Below are 14,628 nucleotides of genomic sequence, written 5' to 3' on the forward strand. Positions count from 1 at the left end.
GCTATCAGCCTCTGAAGCTCAAGGTTGTGAAGATGGTCCTCTGGAGTGACAGCTGCACAATTTGGAATACCTTATAGTGATTGCTCTATAAAATGCTGGAATATGGCAGGGGCTTGAAGATATTTCAAAAAGAAAATGATTGTAACAATAGAGGCTGTAATCTTGTGATACTGCATCCAGGAGAATCTGAAAATATGGCTCCATGAGGAGAATTTTACTGAATAAGGTGCCATGGTCTAATTTTGGATAGAGTTCATTTGTGGTCGATAGAGGCTAAGTTTCCACTTCAGCTGGTGAGTTTACTGTTAATTTAAAGTCGCAACAAAGTCACAGGGTCCTATTTGGTGTGGTACTGTTAACAGTGGAGTGGCTAATTGACTATAGGAAATAGGTGTTGACACATCCTCATGAATAAGTCTGTCCAGTTTTGTTTTAAGTGTGCCCTTTAGATCCTGGGGTAGCGGGCAAGCTTTGAAGAGGTGAGGAATAGCTGTCATCTTAAGAGTGATGTGAGCTTCAAAATCAGTTACCTTCCCTAGCCCAAGGGAGACTGTTTGAGTATATCTGTCACAGGCTGTCTTTTTAATGGCACAAAGTACATCAGACTGTATAGCTTGAACTTCCTCATGAACCACAAGCCCAAAAGTATGGAAAGAGTCTACCCTAAAAACTATGTCCACTTTGGTGTCAGCTTGCACAAGATAATTCCTGGATAAGTGACATGGTTGTGAGTGAGTCCAGATGGAAACTTTCCTGGAAAGAGCACATTATGACATCCATATGCCCAAAGATTTGTCTTGGTTGCCTGAAAAGGTTGTGACCCTAAACTTAATTAAGTTGGTTGGTTTAGCAAGGTCACAGAAGCACTGATGTTCAGGAGTAACTTCACAGGGTATTTTCCTATGGAACACATCTAAGTACATTTGCTGGGCAGTGTTCTGAGAAATCTGCACTTCCTAGATTTAACCATTTGCCTACCAATTTTATTTCAACAACATTAATGTATGGTTATTTTAATTAATGTATTAGTCAGAAGTAAATATATGAAAAGAATATTTTCCCAGTTTCATCTTCCAAGAGGGTTGGAGGGTAGGGTATAACACACACACACACACACACACACACACACACACACACACTCCAGTGGACAGAGCATCTCTCCAAGTATGTAACTCTCTCTACAGGAGCTCAATATGGACTTTGTTTGTGATTTGGCAAAGGTCAGTTTGTTGGTGCAGGTCGTTGACATGATGTGTGTGGTAAGGTGTGAAGGCAGCCCTCTTTGTGAATCTGCTAACTGGTTGCCCACCTGCAGTTGTGAACTAATGTGATGTGACAATACAGAGACAAGAGTTAAAAATGAAACTTGAGGACAACACAGTCATCAAGTACAATCTGTAATTATAACAGTTTTGCTAACCATTATTAGGCTTCCCTTTACCTGTGGGACTTTGACACGTAACAATAACATGCAACAAATCCCAATTGGTTCTCTGATAACCTATCATGGGACACACATGTCTCAATGGTAGTCAAAGGATTAACAGTCACTTCATTCACTTTTGCAAGTTGGAGGGTGTATGCAACAGAACTGCTAAAATATACTCTTAAAAATCTCTCTTTTTGCTGCACTTTAGTGTATTGCATTCTGAGAGGGACACGCACTGCATGCATGGTGAAAGAAGCAATGTTTATGGTTGGGCACTGATGCTACTGGTGTGGTTGTTTATGGGTTGTCTGGGCTGTTCAGCAGGTGAGGGCCCTGCTGGAGGTGTCATGACAGCCCACTTGACCAGTGCCAGAGAGGTGACTGCCGCGACATTTTCTTACCTCAGAAGCAAACTCTGGGCTGCGCAAGTTGTTTCATACAGTTGAGTTATTCACAGTCATTCCATCAGATGTGTATTTGATATCCTCAGTGTTTGGTTTCTCTTTTTCAAGTTGACTGTAAGAGACACTATAATGCCACTTACTAGAGAGCATAGTTTTGCCTGCACAAACATTAAAAATTGCAATTCTTACTAAATCCCTGTAGGCTGGCAGCCCAGTCTGCATAATGTGAATGATTGTGGCCCTTTTTCCACTGCCAAAATTCTAACCTGGCTTCAATAATATGTTTCTTCACTGAAAAACATTCTCATAATAAAGAAAAGATTCTAGGCAATCTGGGTCCCATTGGACACATTAGTGGCTCTTGCTTCTGTATTGTATGATACAGTTTTGTCTTTCATTGTCAGATATCCAATAAGCTATAAAATGTAAATGCTGTCATAGGTAGTAAGTGTCCCACTCTTCATTTCATCCAGTAACTGGTGAAAAAGCTGAAAATATGCACAGCGTATAATATGTTCCTGTTAAATTTTCTAAGGCTTGCAATGCCTGTCACAGTGCTGCTGTTAGTTCCTGATAAACCCATGCAGCCTGCGTTAGTCATTGTAGCAGTTCCTCCATGGCTGAAAAACCACATTTTGACTGAATCATAAAAATGTTCAACATCCAACTTTCACACGTCACACGTCCCGAGTTGTCTCCCCTTTTGCGAAAGAGGAGTTGCACACAAGACTAATGGACACTATTGAGTATTTCTCAGTGCAGTACAAGCTTTTATAAGTACGCATTCCAGTCAAAGTCCAATTTGCATAGCATTAGAGTTTCACCAATAAAAATCAATTGGAAAGATAAACACCATAAACCAAACCTATAGGTCGATCCGCACACTCTTTAATGATAAGATTACTACTGGTCCAAACTGATCTGGGGCAGCTTCTATGGAGGGATTCATCAGATTCAGTTTCTGAATGAGCTATTACATATTTTGTGTTAAAAATTCGATGTCTACATCTTTTTCAAATTCTGTTCTTTTATGTGGTTTTTAAATTGTACATTTCATTTGGAAAACTATGCATAAGATAACACTTGTCTCAAAATTTACATTGGCATGTTTGCACTTTTTATTCAGTTCGAAACAGGACATTGTGTAAAAATAATAGTCCTGTAAATTTTACACAACAAGGCACAATAATTCTATTCATGCATGTCGCTGAATATTATTGTGTCTGTTAATTATAAGTAAATGGTAACCATGCAGATACAATCTTTTATTTCTACCTCAGTCTGAAGTTTTATTATGCACAGATTTTTGTTAAAATTACTTTAATATGTTATTTGTTTATGATCTGCTGACAGTTGCTTATGAACTCTTTTTAAATGGTTTTGGTACATCAGATTCTTTACACAGAAAGTTTTATTGTTGGTAATGATTGTAACTTTTCATCTATTCCAGGGTGTTGTATCATCTGTATCATATGATGCAGAGACTAGTGTCATCTGTACCACTTCAGATGACCGCTCAGTAAAAATATGGAAAGTGAACCTGAATCATGAGGAATATTGGGAAACTGCATCAATTCAGTTAGTCTGTTCATTGTATGGACACACAGCAAGAGTATGGAAGGCTGTCACAGTGAACAGAACTGTAGTTAGTGTTGGTGAGGTTAGTGAGAATAACATCTGTGTGATGTGAAAATTTATCATCTTTGCTAATTAATATCAAACATTAAGTATATGTGGTATTGTATGTATTTTAAGTAATTAACTTCTTCAGATTTAAAGTTTTATAATTGTAGTGCACAATGTGCTTCTTAGCATGTCAGTTACTTGTTAAAAACCTGAAACTGCGAGTAATACTACCTACACAGAAAGATGTATCATTTCCATGGGCACACTCAAAATTAGTTCTTTTTCAGTAAATGGGTCTCCATTCAAGATAATTATTTTCTGTCCAGTTGCAAACCTGGATAGATATCCCACAATAATACATATTCTGTATTAGGCATCTGTCTGGTACTGCATTACAAGCTTTTGTAAATTCTGTGAACATTAAATGTATGGGATGACACAACAATCAAAAGCCATTTTGTGCTTTGGTGGACTATAGACTGACAGGTGCTGTTCTGTTTGAAGAATGCTTGTTTGAACGAAAAGTATCTTTTGGTGTGAAACCCGTGTACTGTAGAATTTACTTTTAAATAAGATATTGTTCTCATTGAGACTGCATGCCTCATGTTGCTTAATGTAACAATGCTGCAGAAGTAGGCTATGAAGATGTTATGAGTATTTACTTGCTGTGTACCTTTGAAGAACAGTTCAGGAAAGTGACTTGCTCATATTTGTGTGCAAGACCACTCATCAACACAGGATTGTTTATTGAGGGATAATTTTATGACAGAAAAGAAAATCTCCTAGGTACTGATGGATTTGGTAAGAATTTGAATTTAAAATGTACTATGCATTTACAATGTGTTTTAAGGTGATGACTTTGTGCTGTAACACAAGGACCCATACTAGTACCTGTGCCCATTGGTGGTCTACGTGGACAGGAGGCTGTCACTCTTTATCAGGCTGTTACCTTGCAAACCACAAATGTTCCTGCAAAATGTTATGTTGCCATGAAGGGGAAAAAAATCAACACTAAGATGTCAGAAAATGTAAGCAGCATCAACAAGTATACTGAAAAAGCAACATCCCATTTTTTTGCCCTTACTGCAAGCTAACAGGCTGCAGCCAAAGTTATTCTGCATAGTGAATACAAGTAGATTTTCTAATGCTCATAAATATGTAGCACATCTGTTACAGAATTAATTTAGAATAGTTAATTTGAAGTTGAGTGTGTTCATTATGTTAATGAGCTGTGGTGGTTGTTCGTCAATAATTTCAGTGGCCTTTTTTGTGTCAAATTTCAGAGCCTAATTATACACCAAGGCTGTTTTGTTACTGTATATGTTTGCTTGTTGATACATATTTGCTGTGTCCACACTGTATTAATACTGATCACTTCTTCCCCTGGATGAATTTTCCACATTAGCCTTTCATTTTCACTGCATAATTTAAAAGGTGTATGATTTTATCAATTAGTAACTGAGGACAACAATTATTAGCAATTTATGGAAACCAAGGTAACGTAAATATAATAAGAGAAAAGAACAGTGCTCCAACAATAAAGAAGTTGAGCAGGAACTGACATGTAGATGGAAGATTCAAGGACCTATCACATCAATATTTCTTTGGTAGTAGTGATGTCAGTCAGTTAATTCACTCGCTGCATACACTGAAGCATAGAAATAGGTACTGAGGTGTCACCATCAGTTTATTGATAGACCACAGACTGACAAACTAATCAGAAACCTAGAAGCAAATAGCAACTTGCCAGATGGATTGTCTTGTAAGGCAAGTAGAAACGCAAAAACAAACAGTGTTATAGATGGAATGAAAGATAACTAGCTCACTGACAATGAGGTCATTATAGGCAGAGCACAAGCATCGATCACCATGTCACCTTACTTAATTTCAATGAAGGAAACTGTGTTGTAGACAGACTGGATATAGTGCACATTTCATAGGAATTCCCAAAGATATTTGCATTGTAAATGAAAATCTCAGAAAGAGATGGCACATATCTGGAAGGACAAGACAAAAATGTGAGAGTGATCTGAAAAAGCAGATGGTGAACCTGGCTGTTTGTGTTTATAGCATATAGTAAGCATACCAAGGAATGCTACACAAAGATGCCACCCCATATCACCAAATTTTAATGGGGAACACTTCATAAGCTTTACCAAACCAGGTAGCAGTATTTATGTTTCTTTTGAATCTAAAGGCTGTGGGTAACATAGCTGAGGGGTTTATAAATTCAAGAAGTCACAAAAAGTTGACAGGACTCTTCCAAGGATAGTGTATGTTATCTGTGTGCAGCGTGTGAACAAATCTATTTGGACACCTATTTAAATTTGCAGTCCAGGTTTGCTGGTAGATTTTACAGTTACCTTTTTATGGAAAAAAAATGTTTTATTCGTGAAAGGCTGAAAGTCTCTGCAGTTTTTAGGACAGTACACTGGTGTGCAAAACATAAGGATGAAAATAACCTTCATATGATGTGTCACTGAAAAGTAACATAACTCAATAAAATTTGGACAATACATAGTCAGAACTGCTACAGTATACTATGGAAGGTAACAGGGAGAAATAATCAATGAGATGAACAGAAATGACACTTTTATTCAAAGACACTGATTACACTGAAGTCACTGCAATTTATGATTGTCTTCCGGACATTACAAAAGGTGTGACAGGGTTCTTAAAAGGGTGTGTGGTCACGACAGGTGACAATGCATTCTCTGCAACAAGCTCCCATGCTGGCCACAAAGTTGGCAAGGAATTCTTGCAGTAGTGTGTCCCAGTACTCCACCACCAATGCTGTTGATAACTGTGTTGAATGGTCAGTGGTGCATGTGGATGTGCTGCAGAACATCTCCACAATGAATCGTACACGTGTTTGATGGGATTTAAGTGGGATGAAACAATCAGGCCAATTCATTCACTGAATATTCTTTTGCTCCAAAAGCTCCTTAACCCATGCTGTCTGATGTGCTCACACATTTTCACCCATAAAAATGAAGTCATGGCCGAATTCAACCCTGAAAAGACACACATGGGGAAGGAATACAATGTCAGAATAACACTGACTGGTGAGTGTACATGTTCAAAGGTTTGGAGGTCAGTACACCCATGCAACATTATGCCTTTCCACACCATAACACTTGGACCACCAAAACAATCATGTTCGACAAGGTTACTGAGTGCATTAAGTGTTCACACCTCTCACCATATGAGGGTATATCCAGCATTCTCAAGCATTATTATTTTGGTGGTCCAGATGGGATGGGATGGTGGGGAGGCATGATGTTGTGTGGGTGTACTGAACTACAGGTCTTTGAACACAGTACACTCAATTGTCAATGTTGTTGTGCCACTGTACTCCTTCCCAGGGCACATTTTTTCAGGGTTGTGTTCAGCCCTGACTTCATTTTTATGGATGGCAGTGTGCAACCACACCAAATAATGCAGTTAGAGGAGCTCATGGAACAAGACGATATTCAGAAAATGAACTATCTTGCATATTCCCTCTGACTTAATCCCCATTCGGCAATTGTGGGGAGATGTATTGCAGCATGTCCACAGGTACCAATGACCATTCAGCTGTTGTCTGTTGCACTGGTGGTGGAATGCAATGCCCTACCACAATAACTCCTTACAAAACTTGTGGCCAGCATGGGAGAATGTTGCAGAGTATGCATTGCCACCTGTGGTGATCACACACACTATTAAGAACCATCCTATTGAGAACCATGTCCCACCTTTTGTAATGTCTAGGGCACCATCATAAAAATTGCAGTGATCTCAGCATAGTTATTGTCTTTGAATAAAAGTGTTATTTCTGTTTGTCTCGTTGCATGTTTCTCTCATTACCTTCTGTAATGTACTGTAGCAGTTCACTCCCCACTGAAGAGCCAAAGAAACTGGTACACCTGCCTAATATCATGTCAGGCCCCTGTGAACACACAGAAGTGCTGCAACACAGTGTGCCAAGGACTCGACTAATGTCTGAAGTAGTGCTAGAGGAATTTGATGCCATGAATCCTGCAGGGCTGTCCATAAATCTGTAAGAGTACAATGGGATGGAGATCTCTTCTGAACAACATGTTGTAAGGCATCCCAGATAGGCTCAATAATGTTCATGTCTGGGGAGTCTGGTGGTCAGCAGAAGTGTTTAAACTCAGAAGAGTGTTCCTATAGCCACTCTGTAGCTATTCTTGATGTACGGGGTGTCACATTGTCCTGCTGAAATTGCCCGTGTCCATCGGAATGTACAATGGACATGAATGGATCCAGATGATCAGACAGCATTCCTATGTATGTGTTGCATGTCAGAGTCTAGATATGACATATCAGGGGTCCCATATCACTCCAACTACACTTGTCCCACGCCATTACAGAGCCTCCACCAGCTTTAACAGTCCCCTGCTGACATGCAGGGTACATGGATTCATGAGGTTGTTTCCGTACATGTCCATCAGCTTGATACAATTTTAAACGAGACTTGTCTGACCAGGCAACATGTTTCCAGTCATCAACAGTCCCCACAAGTGGGCCTTCAGCTCCAAAAGTGCATATCGATGATGTTTTGTTGAATGTTTCACATGCTGACATTTTTTGATGGCCCAGCATTGAAATCTGCAACAGTTTGCAGAAGGATTACACTTCTGTCACATTGAACAACTCTCTTCAGTCATTGTTGGCCCCATTCTTGCAAGACCTTTTTCTGGCTGCAGTGATGTCGAGGATTTGATGTTTTACCAGATTCCTGATATTCACAGTACACACATGAAATGGTCATATGGGAAAATCCCCACTTCATCACTACCTCGGAGATGCTGTGTCCCGTTGCTCACGCGCCAACTGTAACACCACATTTAAACTCACTTAAATCTTGATAACCTGCCATTGTAGCAGCAATAACCAATCTTATAACTGCACCAGACATTTTTGTCTTATATAGGTGTTGTCGATCGCAGTGCCGTATTCTGCGTATTTACAAATCTCTCTATTTGAATACACATGCCTAGTCCAGTTTCTTTGGCACTTCAGTGTATGTATGCTCCAGTTTCGTCAAGCTATGTTACTTAGCACTGACAAATAATGTCAAAGTTACTTTTATCCTTAATTTTTGTACACCACTGTAGCAGGCAACCAATAAATAAACTGTATTTCATGTTTGGAACATTAAAAGGATCCTGGTCAGAGGTCTGGTGTGGCATGCTGTTTTAATGTCAGAAAGTTTCTTAACAGTGGACGCTCCACTGCAGAAATAATTCATTCTGTGTTTTCTGTTGTTATCAGGATTCATCTGTAATGGTGTGGGGATTTGAAGGAAAATTGCTGAAACAGTGGAAGTATCATCAGAGCACTACCATATGGGCTATGGACTACAGCACTGAGAAAAACATTGTTGTAAGTATAGGGCAATTGTTTATGTGTGTTTCTTATGATTACTCAAATGTAGGGAAAATAATCTTATTAATATACTTCAGTTCATGATCATTAGTTGATATCTCTTAGGAAACCCTTGTTCTGAAGGATAACTGCTGCTAATTAGTATGCTCTAATTACATCACAGTTAGCGCTATTATTATTTTGTGTGTGTGTGTGTGTGTGTGTGTGTGTGTGTGTGTGTGTGTGCGCGCGCGCTCATGCGTGTGCGCGCATGCGTCTGTTTGTCTGTCTGGCTGGCTGTGGCAGGGTTAATGTGTACACTATGTTTGAGCTCTCAAACTTCATCAGAATTATTCCACGTTTTGATCACACTAGAGAAATAAACATTGGCCTCCTATGGTATAAGAAATGATTTTTCAATTATATTTTTTGTCTTCCACCATGGTAGCACAAACCTCTTCTACAGGAAGAAATTCTTAAATAGAATGTCATATGTATGCTTTGCAGGTGGTAATTAAATCTATTTATACCATTTACAGTGACTTAAATTATTCTCTCAATGAAGGACTAATATTGGTGAATAGATTTCGATGAAACTGGACGTGTTTAAACTTCCCGTCTATGAAACAGTAAAACTTATGAAAATTGCTGCACCAAGTAGGAGACATGTTACCAGAATAAACTTCATATCACAGCTTATGTGCATAAAAATACACCAGTCATAAGACGACAGAAGTGTATGTGGTCTTTGATTTTGAAAATTCAGTATGGTGCCGTACAAGTTTGAATTAGAGGCTTTAAACTTTGTGGCATGGAATCAAATATATCTTGGATATGTTTCTGGGGAATGGATTGTATGCAAGCCCACAACAGGTTAACAATCTTTTCTGGAGGAATATGACAAACCAGTAGCTGACCAACCATGTTTGATGGACATGTCAAGTGAAAGTGCAGAACAGCAAGTAGTGGCCTACTTTTCTGCAAAAAAATCTTGTCCATCTCTTGTCACTTGTGAATGGGTATTGTCCTGCTGAAATATGGCATACAGAGTAACATGAAGGAAGCACAGTACTTCAGGCTGTAAACTCTTCCTGATGTCATGTAAATTTTCAGATTACACTTGATATGTAAAAGCTGAAATTATTTGTTGTATCAAATGGCATGCCAGATATCACACTTTGAATCTTTCCACTGTGCACTGTAAACTGTGTAGCACTGGTCCAGCCTTTAGCAGGTGACATTTTTAATGTCTGATTTCCATACAGCCTGAGTATCAGTAGGAAGAACGTGTCAAAGATAGTTGGGCTACATACAATGGCAACAGCTTGTGCATATGCAAGGTGCTGCAGCCCAGCAAACATGTCAGGTGGCACTGGCCACTGACGTGTGTGTGCTACTAAATACTGCATCCTGGCCTGCCCCAGTTAGTCTTTTGTTAATCTCTGAAGCCTTTAGTTTTGTGCCATTGAATAGTAGTCTTCACCTTGCCTGATTTACATTTGTGATTTGGATATCTTTCTGACTGTTGTAAAGACTTAAAAAGACTGCTCTGCTCAAGATTTGTTTTAGTTACTTACTTACCTTGTGAACCTCAGGAACTGCCTGTTCATTCTGCCAGTCTCTGCATTACTACCAGTGTGAGTGATCGTTAACTGAGTTCTACCAACACAGAGTAGGATAGAAAAGTAGTGACAAGAACTTTTTCATCATGCAATTATTCCAGTGAAGCACAGATCCCAAGTTTCTAAAGTTATGGCAGCAGCAGTTGTAACAACAACAACAACAGCAAGAAAAACAGTGTGACTTCTGGCAGCAACAGCTGCAGCAGCAGCAGCAGCAGCAGCAGCAGCAGCAAGAAAAGATGTGGGAATTCTACCGGCAACAGCAGTTCTTGCTTTTATGCCAGTTGTAAAACCAAAAACAGTTGGCAGCTGCCATTTCCTTACCACCCCTCTCTTTTGTTCACTTGCTTTGATGAGGCAAACGAGACTTGGTATGTATATTCATGAGGTTCATTCAAATGAAACCTTGTCAGTGCATCTACCTTTGCCTTACATGTAAGGTGGCACCACGTAACTGGGGGTATGGTGGCGCCATCTATTGGTAGAGAGACTGACGCGTGCACACCTTTGAATGTTGCGTAGTGCCAGTGTGGTTTCACGCCAAAGGAAAGTTTGTCACACAAGAAGTTATCATCCACTACCAAACATGCAGGCGAGTAAGCAGGAACAATGAGGAATGGTTTGATTTTGGGAGGCAAAGGGAGTTGGAGGTCGTGAAATGTAATGATGGATGAAGGCTGTGTACGGTGAGCACAGTCTGAGGTGTTCAAGTGTTGTGCAATGGCGCAAACAATTCCTTGAGGGGCATGTGTCACTGGAAGATGATGCTTGTCCTGGACAGGCTCATCATATCATTACACTAGAATTGGTTGAGGAAGTGAAGGCTTTATTCTTGGACGACTGCAGAATCACCATGGGCAAGATCCATCAGTTACTGGGTATTAGCAAGGGCACCGTCCACACCATAATCCATCAACACTTGAACTGTTGAAAAATCTGTGCACAGTGGGTTTCCCACCAACTGACCACCGAACTGCACAGTACTCGAATGGTGCTATCTTTGACTTAACTGCAATGTTATCATGAGGAGGAATGTGGCTTTCTGTCCCGTATTGTCACAGGTGACAAAACATGGTGCCACCATTTTGAACCAGAAAGCAAGTGTCAGAGCAAGCAGTGGAAACATGTGACTTCACACCTCCGAAGAAATCAAAGGCTGTGAACACCAGTTCTGGTATGGTCATGATGGCCTTCTTTTTTGACCACAAGGGCCCAGTGTTGTAACTGCGACCAGGACGGTCGCGGGGTAGCAAAGACAGAAGGCGTGGTGGGACCCGTGGAGAGGCCTGCGAACAACAACACAATGGAAGAGGATGGACACGACCAATGTAGGATGGAACGAATACAACAAGACCGAACAACAGAGTCGCAAGGAAACAAACTCATAAGCAGTCTAGTGTAAAGTGACGTGTAATCCGACGTAAGCGAGATTAGATTGACTGGCTGAGCGAGTGGCCGGCGTTTAAGTACGCTATCGGGGGTGCCGCTATTGGCCGCTGGGACCATGTGTTCCACTGTGGTGCCCCCACAGTAAAAGCGGGCCAGGAGGTGCGCGCCGCCACAGCTTAAGACGCGATGGTGCAGAGACCTCTATGGGTCTTCGACGTCCATGACGCCTGGCGCGGATTCAAATTCCGCGGCGCGCCGTACCAGATCCAGTACTCATCGAGTTCCTGGAACGACAAACCAGCATCAATGCCCAGTATTGTCAAGCCAGTTTATAGAATCTTAGATGAGCCATCAAGTTGAAATGCAGAGGCATGTTGTCTGATATGTCTGCATAAGCAGAAGAAACTAACGATCAAAGTCCGAAAACAATTTATTGGACTGTTCAATTAACCAAAACAAATTCTCCAAGTATAACACCAACACAAAACAGTGATCCATCTTCGAATCACAACTATATACATGAACAATATAGAAAACAATTTAAATAATTTCCTACTAGTCTCCGCCAGAGACTTCTCTGATATACCAAGCCTAATCCAGAGATCAGTGAGAAGATCCAAGCCGGGCTGCCGGGGTGGCAGCTATCCATGTCTGCTGGCGGTCGATGAACTGCCGATGTGTGGCCAAGCGCCAGCCTTTATAGCGCTCCAGCAGATGAGTACCTCGGAACTATTTTCCATCACATGGTTTGACATGTGAAAATAGTTCCGGGATCTGCAATGACCTCTTCCTTATGTTTATGTGGGCCGGTAGTGGCCCCTGGTGGCCGCTGGTGTCTTTGATGTGGCGTTGTTGTTGTGGCCGTTCATCAATATTGCCTGTTGGTCGTGTAGTGCTTCGGTGTGCCTGCGAGGCGGGCAACCGCAGCTGCAGGCTGCCAGTTTGGTTGCTGATACTCTAGACGCCGTGATGTCTAATGGAGAAGGCCACAGCATTGTCCAGTGGCATTATCCTCCTGCATGATAATGCCTGCCCACACATGGCCAATTGTGGTGAAGACAACTTTGCAGCAGTTTTGGTGGGAAATACTGGAACATCCACAGTACAGTCCTGACCATTAACCATGTGACTTTCATGTGTTTGGACCTCTAAAACAAGCTATTTGTGGATATCAATTCACAACGGATGATGAAATGTGTGACTGGGTCCAGGCATGTATCTGACAGCAGCCTACTAGCTTCTTCAAGGATGGAATCGACTAGCTAATGTCACAATGGGATAAATGTGCCAATAGTTTTGGTGACTATTTTTGATTAAGTGTACTGTGTATAATTACATTTTTGAGTTAATAAAATCATTGCTGTTACTTTATGCTAGTGACTGGGTTTCATTTGTGAATACCCCTTATATGTCATTTTGTTCTTCACTGCAAGGCAATTTAGTATCTGACTCTGTATGTCAGTGTACCCTCTTACTTCCTTCTAGTAGTAAACTGTAAGAAGTGGTGCAAAAACTACATCCACTCTCTGGTCCTAGTAGTTTGATTTTTCCTGGTGTTTGTGGTTTTCTGACCAACTATTATGGTCTCCAAACTCACATAATTGCAACTAGGTTCAAGTTAAATCAGTGTGTTAAGCAAATTAAGCAATCCTGCATAGCAAGAACTGCTGACAAGTGTGATTTTTCCTGTAAACAGTGTGCACATCATATGTAGACTTCTCAATCCATGACATTATCTATTTTGCTCTTGTTTGAGAAATTGGTGCAAAGGCTTTAGAGGCATTTTAGCCCGCCCTGTGTTGTGTGTCAAAAATTACCAAAGCTCATGAAGTCAGTGGAAGCTGAGTTTCATGATTCCTCTGATGCTGATGTTGTTAGTAGTATTAGGCGCTGGTGTACTCCACAATTAGCTGATGACTTCCATTATGTTATCATCAAATTTACAAGGCACCTGTTTGTCTGGTAGTCAAGCAACATGGGATTCAGTAGTTAGTGATCCCCTGCCCTCATCATCAGTAGAAGTGCACAAACAGAAGTGCTTTATTTGCCGCCAATGCGTCCCAAAGCGAGCAGAGGCTTGTGTAATATTTTCCTCTCCCTCACTGTAAAAGGACCCCACAAAAGTTCATGCTGTCCAGATTGTAGATCACAGCATCAAAGGCATCACGGCCCTTTCTGTATGTCATCTGTTTTGCTTGCCACAAACTGCAGCACCTTGCGAATGACCACCTCAGCTGGTGTGTATCAATGATAGTGGTTGTCAGCACATTACACGCTACTTTGTATTGCCCATGGCAGCAGCTGGTGGGGTGCAATGTCTCATGTTGCAACTGAACATTAATAGTGTGACAGCAGATTTCCAATTGGATACTGATTAATGAGGTCACATGCCAGCGCATTGGCTCCCCGCAGCTGTGGACTCTCAACACAGAGTGGTGACAAACAATGGCCAGTCAGTTCCACTGCAGGGTCAGAACATAGTCCAAGCTAAGTATAAGAATATAGTCTGGCATCTAACTTTGCTGGTAGTCACCACTTGGATGGCATCTAACATACTTAGTTTAGACTCTTTTGCACTTCCTGGTTTTCAAATTCAGGACCAGTTTAATCTAGTTTCAACTGTGATCCCATTCACAAAACTTGATATGTTGTGTGCACAATTTAAGCAACTCTCTGAACCTAAATTAGGTTGTGCACCAGGGTTTCAGACCCACGTTACCTTAAAGCAATCGGTAGTGCCTAAGTTTTATAGATCTCATCCAGTGTCTTTCTCCATGCATGAGCAAGT

General features: G+C 40.9%; 1 protein-coding gene across 1 annotated transcript in view; it reads left to right on the forward strand.

Moving 5' to 3' along the window:
- Window positions 1–14,628, forward strand: part of LOC126470406 (WD repeat-containing protein 6) — a 320,158-nt gene that overhangs the window by 159,325 nt on the left and 146,205 nt on the right. Inside the window, exons 5-6 of the mRNA XM_050098254.1 lie at window positions 3,284–3,493; window positions 8,737–8,847. Of these exons, the coding sequence (XP_049954211.1) occupies window positions 3,284–3,493; window positions 8,737–8,847 (321 nt within the window). The remainder of the gene's footprint in view (window positions 1–3,283; window positions 3,494–8,736; window positions 8,848–14,628) is intronic.

The sequence above is a fragment of the Schistocerca serialis genome, chromosome 3, assembly GCF_023864345.2.
Source record: "Schistocerca serialis cubense isolate TAMUIC-IGC-003099 chromosome 3, iqSchSeri2.2, whole genome shotgun sequence".
In the NCBI taxonomy this organism is placed as follows: domain Eukaryota; kingdom Metazoa; phylum Arthropoda; class Insecta; order Orthoptera; family Acrididae; genus Schistocerca; species Schistocerca serialis.